General features: G+C 68.4%; 2 protein-coding genes across 5 annotated transcripts in view; one reads left to right on the top strand and one right to left on the bottom strand.

Moving 5' to 3' along the window:
• The window catches only part of LOC134525310 (basic proline-rich protein-like), a 2,058-nt gene extending 617 nt beyond the window's left edge, over positions 1-1,441 (bottom strand). Inside the window, exon 1 of the mRNA XM_063356068.1 lies at positions 58-1,441. Within this exon, the coding sequence (XP_063212138.1) occupies positions 58-1,281 (1,224 nt within the window). The 5' untranslated portion in view covers positions 1,282-1,441. The remainder of the gene's footprint in view (positions 1-57) is intronic.
• The window catches only part of AHDC1 (AT-hook DNA binding motif containing 1), a 57,972-nt gene that overhangs the window by 5,275 nt on the left and 41,921 nt on the right, over positions 1-10,776 (top strand). Inside the window, exon 1 of one of the 4 annotated variants that reach the window (XM_063356061.1) lies at positions 2,963-3,585. The exons of the other annotated variants lie outside the window; for them this stretch is intronic. Within the exon in view, the coding sequence (XP_063212131.1) occupies positions 3,396-3,585 (190 nt within the window). The 5' untranslated portion in view covers positions 2,963-3,395. Of the gene's footprint in view, positions 1-2,962; positions 3,586-10,776 lie in introns of those variants that run through there. 4 annotated transcript variants of the gene reach the window in all.

The raw sequence follows: 10,776 nt of genomic DNA, 5'->3' as shown, positions 1-10,776 counted from the left end.
CGGCTGCCCGGTGGGGACATTTCCCGGCCCAGGCAGGAACGCTGCCCGCGGGCTCACCTGTCGGAGCACGCAGGGCGCCGTCGTGCCAGCGGGGCCGTGACAAGGGCGGGCCGACGGCGGGGACTCCCTCTGCGGCAAGGCCAAGTGCGTGCCTGTGTCCCCCCCCCACCCTCCCCGGGGACACCCAGCTGGGCTGGGAGGTGTGATGAGCTGCCACGGCACAGGGAGGGTGGCCGGGGGTGTGGGGACGGGGGACAGAGGGGCAGGGAGGGGGCTGCGAGGGGGTGGGAAGGCAGAGGGGGGGTCCGCGGGAGGTGTTGGCACGTGCGCAGGTAGGGTTTGGTGTGTGGGGATGGAGCTGGGGGGGTGTGATGAAGGTGGGTCTGTGCAGGTGCTGGCAGGGGACACGCCACCGTGGCGAAAATACCTCCTTCGGTGAAGGGGACGGGGACAGAAGTGGTGGGGACCATCCCTCCCGGGGACGCACAGTGGCAGGGACCCCCTTCCCCGTGCCGAAGCCCACCCCCCGCCAGGCATGGACGCGGGCGAGCGCCGACGGAGCCCGTACCGGCGCGGTGCGGGGAGCCGGGGAAGGGGGGGGGGGGAGCGTCGAAATGTGGTATTGATCCTCTCGGAGGGAGAGCGAAGCCGTGCTGGCATCCGCCGGCTCCAACCTCTGCCCTTCCCGCCGCTAAACGAGCTCCAGGCGGAGGGAGCAGCATCCCATCCCAACCCCATCCCATCCCAATCCCATCCCATGGCCGCCGCCGCCCCCGGGGCCCCGAGCCCCGCGCAGGCTCTTCGCCTCCTGCTGACTTCAGCGCTGGGCTTGGGCTCGGCGCCTGTAACATTCCTCCCAAAACCTGGGCCTAAAATATCTGGAGGAGGCCGGAGCGCCTCGGGCGAGGGAGACGAGCTCTTCAGCTGCGGGAATGCGAGAGGCTGCTCGGCCCGGAGGCGATGGAGGGGCCGCCCCGCTCCCCGCTGCATCCCCCTCCCCGGGAATTCGCCGGGAATAAATCTCGCCCGGCAAACTCGGCGGTTGGGTTGGGGATGGATGCGCCCCGGCAGAAGCAGGGGAGCGCGGCCCCCCCCCGCCAGGCTGTGTGTCGCCGGATGCGGGGTGGCGGGGAGCGGGGTGACAGGGAGCGGGGGGCGCGGGAGCGTGGTGGCATGGTGCGGGGCATGGGCGGCACAGGAGCAGGATGGCAGGGAGCAGGGTGGCATGGCGAGGGGGACAGGGTGGCGGGGGGAGCGGGGTGGCAGGGAGCCGGGTGGCATGGGGAGCAGGGCGGCATGAGAGATGGGCGGCAGGGTGGCATGGAGCAAGGGAGCAGGGCGACAGAGTGGCACGGGGAGCAGGGTGGCAGGAGAGACGGGTGGCAGAGTGGCAGGGTGGCATGGAGCAAGGGAGCAGGGCGACAGAGTGACATGGGGAGCAGGGTGGCATGGTATGGGGGACAGGGTGGCAGGAAGCAGGGGTGGCACGGGGAGCAGGTGGCACGGGGAGCAGGGTGGCAGGAGAGACGGGTGGCAGGAGAGTGAGGTGGCGGAGTGGCAGGGTGGCATGGAGCAAGGGAGCAGGGTGACAGAGTGGCACGGGAAGCAGGATGGCAGGGAGCGGGGTGGCATGGAGCAGGATGGCAGTGAGGAGGATGGCATGGCATGGGGAACAGGGTGACAGGGTGGCATGGGGAGCGGGATGGCCGGAGAGTGGGATGGCAGAGTGGCAGGGTGGCATGAAGCAGGGGAGCAGGGTGACAGAGTGGCACGGGGAGCAGGATGGCATGAGGGATGAGTGGCAGGCAAGTGGGGTGGTACGGAGCAAGGGAGCAAGGAGCTGGGTGGCCGAGTGGCAGGGGGAGCAGGATGGCAGGGAGCAGGGTGACATGGGAGCAGGATGGCAGTGAGGAGGATGGCATGGCACGGGGAGTGGGATGGCCGGAGAGTGGGAAGGCAGAGTGGCAGGGTGGCATGAAGCAGGGGAGCAGGGTGGCAGAGTGGCACGGGGAGGCAGGATGGCAGTGAGCAGGGTAGCATGGCATGGGGAACGGTGACAGGGTGGCATGGGGAACGGTGACAGGGTGGCATGGGGAGCGGGATGGCTGGAGAGTGGGGTGGCCTGAGGGACGGGTGGCAGGAGAGTGGGGTGGCAGGCATGGGGTGGTACGGAGCAAGGAGCCAGGTGGCAGAGTGGCACGGGGAGCATGGTGGCAGGGAGCGGGGTGGCATGGGAGCAGGATGGCAGTGAGCAGGGTGGCAATGGTGTGGGGAACGGTGACAGGGTGGCATGGGGAGTGGGATGGCTGGAGAGCGGGGTGGCATGAGGGATGGGTGACAGGAGAGCAGAGTGGCAGGGTGGGGTGGAGCAAGGGAGCAGGGGTGACAGAGTGTCACAGGGAGCAGGACGGCAGTGAGCAGGGTGGCATGGCTTGGGGAACGGTGACAGGGTGGCATGGGGAGCAGGTGGCATGAGGGATGAGTGGCAGGCGAGTGGGGTGGTACAGAGCAAGGGAGCAAGGAGCTGGGTGGCCGAGTGGCAGGGGGAGCAGGATGGCAGGGAGCAGGGTGGCATGGGAGCAGGACGGCAGTGAGGAGGGTGGCATGGCCTGGGAACAGGTTGACAGGGTGGCATGAGGGACGGGTGGCAGGAGAGTGTGGTGGCATGGGGAACAGGGTGGCATGAGGGAGGGGTGGCAGGAGAGTGTGGTGGCATGGGGAACAGGGTGGCATGAGGGACGGGTGGCAGAAGAGTGTGGTGGCATGGGGAACAGGGTGGCATGAGGGACGGGTGGCAGGAGAGTGTGGTGGCATGGGGAACAGGGTGGCATGAGGGAGGGGTGGCAGGAGAGCTGGGTGACATGGGGAGCAGGGTGTCAGGCGTGGGGCGGTACGGAGCAAGGGAGCAAGGAGCCGGGTGGCAGAGTGGCATGGGGAGCAGGACGGCAGTGAGCAGGGTGGCATGGCGTGGGGAACGGTGACAGGGTGGCATGGGGAGCGGGATGGCTGGAGAGCGGGGTGGCATGGGGAGCAGGGTGGCCTGAGGGACGGGTGGCAGGAGAGTGGGGTGGCAGGCGTGGGGTGGCAGGGAGCAAAGGAGCAAGGAGCCGGGTGGCAGAGCGGCACGGGGAGCACGGTGGCGGGGAGCGGGGTGGCATGAGCGCGGGGTGGCGGGGAGCAAGCTGGGGCTGGGTGGCTGAGGAGGGACAATAAATGCGGAGAGGGAGGCGCTAGGCGGGAGCCGTGTGAGAACCAGTTTGCGAGGTCCAGATTGGCAGCAGATCCTGAACCAGGAGGAGCTGAGCATCCATACGGCCCCTGCCGAGATCAGACGAGACGACAGCGAACTCGGTTTGGGGGAAGAAATTGGAGGCGGGGGAAGCTTTTTTGCTGAAATGAAATTTGAACCCCAAAGTGGGAGGGAAGTGGAGGTGGGGGGCACGGCTCTCTCCACATGGTTATTACTGCTGTTTTCCACCCAGCTGAAAGGAGAATGTAGCTTAATATGGACCCGCGGGGAGGAGAAGCGATCGGGAACGGGGATTTGTCAGGAGGGAGCTGGGAAACAGCGAGAGAGACGTAGAGGTGAGAGTGGCCAGCACATTGCCCAGGGAGGTGTTTGCAGCCCGGCAGGAGAGGACGGAGCCGGGCTGGAACAAGGCGCTATTGTTCTTGGCGAGCGGGGGGCCAGCCCGCGGCCCCCCCAGACCCGCAGAGCCTGGCGGAGTCGGCGCGGAAGGTTTTTTTGGGACCAGTTTTCCACCCGCTCCCCCCGGCCAGCCCAGGGCGGATCGCCGGCCGGGGAAGCGGGATGAGCTGAGGGTGTTGAGGTGCGCCAAAGGGACCGGCCGAAACGCTGGGGGGGGGGGGTTAAGCGAAGGGGTGCGTTGGGGGGAGGCTGATGGCAGGTGAGAGGACAGGGATGAGCCGGGGGAGTTTGGGATCGGCAAGCGGGAAGGTGGGGGCGGCGGAGCGGGGGGCTCGGTGACTGGGGGACGGGGCTGTGGGGCAAAGCCCGGTGTCCCTCGGCGGGCAGGCACGGCGGCTGCTCCTGGACGCGGGCGTGGGGCCGGGGAGGGCGAACCGGAGGGGCTTGGTGGCCTAGGGACCCCTGTCACCCCGCGGTCCGGGTCCTGCTGCCATCCCCTCTTGGCTGTTGGCATCTCTCCGGCAGCCGCCATCCCGCGTGTCGTCCCCTCGGTCCCTCGCCCATTGCCGCCCTTGGCACGCCGCCGCTGCCGTCGGCGTCTCGCTCTCTGCCCCCGGCACCGGGCACGGAGGCGTTGGCGAGAACAGTGGCCCTGTCCCGCTGCTGGCATCAACCGTCCCCTGGGCCGCAAGCGGTGCTTGGGGACACCTCAGGGTGCCCGAGAGCGGGAGGAGGGCAGGGGACCGGCGAGGTGCATAGGGGCTGGAGGAGGAAGAGGAGGAGGAAGAGGAGGGAGAGACGCGCAGCTCCGCGGGGCCTGGGGGCTGTGGCCGGGGAGGGGGCGGCGAGGCGGGACCCAGCTTTCGCAGGGCTCTGGGCGAAGCTGAGCGTGTCCCGGCCCTCCCTGTGCTGCGGCCGGGGGGACAACCTTGCCCCCCCAAGCTGGAAAAGGAGAGAACCCCCCCCACCAAGTGCAGCCCTGGCATTTTCACCCCATTCCCCCCCTTTCCCTCCCCCCTCCTCCCCCAGTTCCCACCTCTCTGGTGTTTCAAACGCGGCGCAGCAGAAGCACCTCGGCAAGCGCACACTAAATATTCGAATGCACATGGGCGGCTTCGGCTTCGCTGCTGCTCTCGCCTTTCCCCGGCCTCTTCCCCGGTGGCTACCGCTCTGGAGCCCCCCCCAGATTTGGGATGGGGGGTGGCGGGGGGAGGTACCCCTTGGGGGGTGGTGGGGGGGTGGGGTGGGGGGGCGCTTCTCCTCTCCTCCAGGACAAGGGCGTCATATTTTGCTCCCGCTCTGAATTATTCCGGCTGCTCCGACCCAGCCGGCGCGGTGCTCGGCGTCACCGTGCCACCCCGGGAGTGGGGGGTGTGTGTGTGTGGGGGGGGTGCCATCGTGTGTTGTCATGTGTGTGTGTGTGTGCGTGTCCCCCATCACCACCCCCAGCCCACCCCGCTGCCAGCCCCGGCTACGCGCATGGTGGTACCGCCGCATCCGCCCGACGTCCTGCATCCTCCCCGTCCTTCATCCCTTCTCCTCTTCCTCCCGGAACCTCGGCACCCTGCGGCCGGGCTGGGCGCCCATCGGGGCTGGTGTAGGGGGGGAGAAAAAGCGTTTTCCCCCCCCTCTCCTCTCTCTCTCTTTCTCTCCCTCCCCGGCATTCCTCGGGAGTGAAACACAAGAGCTGGCAGGGCATTCCTGCTTTCTCTGGCCTCCGCTCCTCCGGTGCCTGAACAAAGCCCTCCTGCCTCTCCCGGGAACCCGGGATTTGAAACGGGAAAGGCGGCTGCGTGGCAAAACGAAATGTCCTCCTCCGGCCTATTTTTGGGGAGGTTTTAGGGTTCGGGGTGGCGGGGCGGAGGGGGGGATGACACACGCGTAAGCGGGCACGGTCCCCGCCGTCCCCCACAGGGGGGGCAGCTCCGGCCGGGGGTCCCGGCCGGAGCTGCCCCCCCTGTGGGGGACGGCGGGGACCGTGCCCGCCCCGTGGCATCCTTCCCCAAGCTGGGAGATGCCGGAGGGCTGGCCGCTGGCCCTTGGCTGGCTTTTTCGCGTCCCCGCCATCTCGCTGCCATCATATTGCTATGGAAACGGAGCCCAGGAGAGGACCGGTTTCAAACCCCCAGTTTGGCCCCCAGTTTGATCCCGGCTCTCAAGCACCATCCATCTCCTCTAAGCCTGACCAGCTTCCCCCCCCCTGCCCCGCCACCACCACCACCACCACCCACCCCCCCCCCCCCCGCCAGCTTTCATCCCAGGGTGATGCATCCCAAAGGGAACCTGCGCTCCGGCTGCCTTCCCAAACTCCTGACACCCCCCACCACCACCACCACTCCTTACAGAACAAAGCCCCCCCCCCCCCCTTTCAACTCCCTCCCCGCCGCCCCCGGTGAAACAGGCCCCTGTCGGAGCGCAGTCCCCGACAGCGAAGGTTATTTTAATGGATGCATTACTTTAAACGAACCCTCCGCCATCTGTTCCACCCCCTAATTACGCATGCAAAAAAAAAAAGAAGAAGAAGGGGGGGGGGGGAAAAAAAAAGGCAAAAAAAAAAAAAAGCAAAAAAAAAAAAAAGCAAGCAAGCCCATCTCACAGCCAGCGCGGAGAGAAAGTAAAGATATAAGTGATTTAAATGCGTGTATCCGCGGCTCCGCCGGCAGCTGGGCTGGGGCCGCGCTCTTCCTCGCCTTCCTCCCCGCTGCCTCGGCGAGCCGGGCAAGTTGCGGGCAAGGAGGCGAAGGGATGGCTTTCCTGGCTCCGACGCCTGGGGAGGGTGGCCGTGCTGCCGGAGGGTGGGTGCTGGCAGGGGTTGGAGCGTGGCGTGTCGTGCGTCCCCCCCCCTTCTTTTTGCTGCCACCCCCACCAACACCCCCCCCCCCCCCCCCGCCGCCCCCCGAAGGTTAGCTTTGCCCGCCGGCTGCCAACCCCGGCGTGGCGGCGGCTGAGCCTTCAAAGCGTGGGGACACGCCGGCATCCCCGGGCTGCCGCGGTGCATGGCGGGGGTTTGGGGGGGAGCACCCCCCCGGCTTGGCCGGGCTCCTCGCCCTGGCGCTGTTTGGTGGGGGCTCGCGTGGGCAAGGAGAAGTCGGGGGGGGGAGGGTCCCTGCGGTGCTGGCGCTGGGTGTTGCGCAGCCCCCCGGGGTGACGCTGGGGGATGTGTCCCCTGGGAGAGGGGCCGGGGGGGACACACGGCTCTGCCTCCCCCCGGGCTGCGCTCAGGGCTGCGGGGCTGTTTCACAAGCAGCGTTTCCATGAGCCATCCCAAAATCCGGGGATCCCGCACACCCGTTGCCCCCCACCTGCACGATGTTCGACCCTGAGGTTCTGTCCCTTGGGGCTGCAGAGGGTGAGAGCAGAGTGGGGGGGTGTCTGAATAACGCCCCCCCCCACCCCGGGCAGACAGAGCCTGTAGCTGTTTGAAAAACCCCGTTTTTGAGTCATCCTCCTGCTATGGGGGTGTCCCAGCCGTGGCAGGGGGGTGGCACCGCGGTGCAGGGGGCTCAATCCGGCCACCACCCCCGTGGCTGCCCCGGCGTGACTCAGTTTCCCCCATCCCCACCGCAAACCCTCTCCCCGTGCCACCACCCGGGGGGCCGGCATGGGTGACCAGCGTGCCTTTAGCTGACCCCACGGTGGCCGACGCAGCACCGCGACCACCGTAGCGGGACCACCGCCTGACGCCGGAGCCGACGGTGGGCCTGGGTGCCGGCGTTCCGTGTGTGTGTCCCCCCCGCCTCCTTTCCCTCTCCCCTCCATCTCCCTTTTTTTCCGTGCCTGACTGCAGCAGATGCGCCAGCTCTGCAGGAAGAGGGAATTAAGTTGGGCTGGAGGAATTTTAAAGATTGCTGCAGGCCTGAGGGTCTTAGATCCCCCCGCGGAGATGGGCAGTCATGCAGAATTAATCCTATCGGCAGCCTGGCTCGGCTTCAGCCGGTGCAGAGCTCCAGGAGAGCGCGAGGGAGCGCGGGGGGCGATGCTGGGGGGCGGCTGAGCGAGCCCCGGCGCCTCTCGGCGTCGATGGGAAATTAATAATGAAAAATTAAAAGCCCCAACTCAGCTTTTCCACCCCCCACCTCCCCGCCGCCTTCCCCTTCCCCAGCCCGGAGGTGGGACTCGTAGAGGAGGAGGAGGAGGAGGAGGGAGGATTCTGCAAAGCTTAAGGAAAACCTGTTTGTGGGGTGAGAAAACGCTGGGGCCGCATCCTGCTCTTGGTGAACGGTGCCGGGGCTCTGCCCCGTGCCACCGTGGCGGGGGGGGGGGGGGGGTTGGCTGGGTTTTGGGTGAGGGCAGCCCTTTGCCGCCATCACCCAAAGCCATCTGCAGCGGGCTCATGGGGCGGCAGGAGGGTGCCGCGGTGGCAGGAGGGTGCCACGCCGGCGCAGGGGACGCGGGGACGCGCTGGACGTCCCCACAGCAGCCGCGCGCCACCTCCGAGGGGGTGCCAGGGTGGCATCTGGGCGCCCCGTGGCTCTGCCAGCCCCACGGGCAGCTTTGTCCCCATTGTCCCTCCTGGCCGCCGGGTGCCACCGCGCCAGCGGGGCTCGGTGGCTGCGTGACACCGGGCAGGGTGGCCCGCGAGGGCTCTGCAGCTGCTGCCGAGCCCTCTGCTCCTTCGGTTTATAAATAATGCAGCAGCGAGGCGCGTTGGCAGCGCCGCGCACACCCCTGCAGCCCCGGCACGGCGGCGGGCACTTCGGGGGGCGAACGGCGGGTGCTGTCACCCCGTCTGGGTGACACCAAGCCCCGCCACCACCCCGGCAGGGAGAAGGCAAACGCCGGCGTCCCCGCACCCTCGTGCTCCCCACGCCGTTTCCCCCTCCCTCCCCACCTCCAGCCCCACACGCCCGGGGTGGGCGGTGGCGGGTGCCCACGGTGACCCCACGCGCGGGGACGTCCCCGCGCGCCTCGTGGCGGTGGCGCCCATGGCGGCGCGCAGCTTGCACCGTTGCCATGGCGATGTGCCGGCGCTAACGAACCCGAGTAAACATTAACGAGGGAGAGCCCCACGCGGGGTGGGGGGCCGTCGGCGCTCGGGCCTGGGCACCCAGGCGTCCTGCGGGACGGGGTGCTGGGGTGGGGGTCACGAGCCCCTCCGTGTGTCTTAGGGTGCACCCAGGAGCCTGACCCCCCTTTAGGCGCTGTTTGAAGCTGGGGTTTAATGGCCAGACTGGGAGTTCTGGGTGCTGGGAAAGCGCAGGGCATGGGGCGGGGGCGTCCCCTGTCCGGCGTGGGGGCACCCATGGTGGGAAGGTCCCGACCCTGAGGGTCCTTGGGGTCCCGTCCCCGCGCCCCACGGACGCCGGTGCGGTGCATGGTGCTAGCCAGCGCCGGTGCCATCACCCCTCTCGGTGCAGCACCCATGGGCGTAGGCGCGGTGGGGGCGATGCGGCGGCGGCCGGGTGCCCCCCCACCCCCCACCCCGGGGGCGGCGGGGGGGCTCAGGGCGTTCCTGGCAGCAGCTGCCACCCAGCCCTGCCACCGCCGCTGCTGCAGTTGTCACCACGACTCAACTCGCCGCGTCCCTCCCTTTCCCCTGGCCGCGCCAGCATGGAGACACACGACCCCCCACCCCCCGCCACGGCTTGGGTGGGGGTCAGGGTGGGGGTCAGGGTGGGGGTCAGCCCTCCACGCCAGCAACCCCGCCGTGCCCAAGGCCCCCTCCGTGGCTGGTTTAATGGCGCTGCAGCTCATTAAACGGAGGTGCAGGTGCCCCGGGTACCTTCCTCCTCCCGGAGGGCTCTTAATGAGCGGCTGCTAACGAGCGCCTGCGCTCCCCGCTCGCCTCCCCAGCCCCGGGAAGAGGCTGATTGGCGAGAAGGCACCCGGGAGCGATGCACGGGCTCCTTTCGGGGGGTTTAAGGGGTCGAGTGACCCCCACGTCCGCTGCCACTTTGCCATGTCGCGGAGGTGGCCTTTGCACCGTGCGCGAGGGTCCCACGTCACCGTCACCGTGCCGGAGCCGGATGGTCCGCGGTCCCCACCAGGTGCCAGGGAGCGGCGATGGCTGTGGCAGCCCTCGTGGCCCCGTTGGCTATCAGCCCGAGAAGGGGGGGGCCGACAGCCCGGCGGCTCCCTGCCTGCAGCCTGCCTGCAGCCTGCCTGTTTTTGCGGCAGAGCACCGTACCTGGGGAGAGGGCCGAGGGCTGTCACCGTCCTTGCAGGCGTGCGCCGAGGTGGCAGTGCCGCGTCTCTCCCCGGCGCAGAGCTGCTGCGGGATGTGCGTCACGGGCACCTGCTGCCCCGTGCCTCAGTTTCCCCTCCTGGGGGACACAGGGCCCCGGGGGGCTGGTGCTGGGGCTGGGCGAGGACGTGGGTTGAGGCTCATGGTTGTCCCCCCAGCCCCATTTTTGTCCCCATAGTCACATCGTGCAAAGCCACCCGACCCCTGGGAAGCCACCCTGGGCTCTGTCTGCGTGGGGGGCTCCAGGGGGGGTTGGTTGAGGGTCCGTGGCTCCTGTGCACCCCAAAAAAAACCCAGTGGCACTGGCGCAGTGCGGGGGTGCAGGTCTGTGGGCACCCCAGAGGAGGCGGGCTGGGGGCTGCCTGGCTGGGAGGGGGGGGCCCTTAGGCTTGTCCCCGTCCTCCGGGGGCTGCAGGGGGGGGACAGCCCATCCCGCACAGGACCGTGGACCCGCTCCGGGGCCGGGTCCCCCAACTCCCTGCCGAAGGGAGCCCTAATCCTCCGTGACACGGTGCCCGGCTCCGCGGTGGCTAATTGCAGTGTCCCCAGCTGAGGATTACGGTTTAAAGCGGGGAAGGAGCAGCGGGAGCAGATGAGCTCCCGAGCAACAAAGCTCCCGTTTCCCTGCAAAGCGACTTTTATTAGGGGTATAATTAAAAGCTGACGGGAGGGGAAAATCACGGGGACGGTCAGGGCGAGGGATGAAGCCACCCGAAGGTCCCCGTGTCTCCCCCCCCACCACCACCCCCCAAGCGTCCGACCCGCCAGCCCCCCGGCTCCGACCGCAGCGTTTCTGGCAGGGCAGGAGGCAGCGAGGTGCTGGGCTGGCGGAGGAAATCCAAACTCGGCCCCTATGAAAGGGGCTTTGTGTGCCCGGGAAGGAGCAGCCCTCCTCCTTTTTCTCCTCCTCCTCCTCCTCCCTGGCCATGGGGCCGCTTTCCCG

Source organism: Chroicocephalus ridibundus, chromosome 19 (genome assembly GCF_963924245.1).
Source record: "Chroicocephalus ridibundus chromosome 19, bChrRid1.1, whole genome shotgun sequence".
Lineage (NCBI taxonomy): Eukaryota > Metazoa > Chordata > Aves > Charadriiformes > Laridae > Chroicocephalus > Chroicocephalus ridibundus.
The sequence above is the reverse complement of the archived record's forward strand: the minus strand, read 5'-3'. Positions and strand labels throughout refer to the sequence as shown.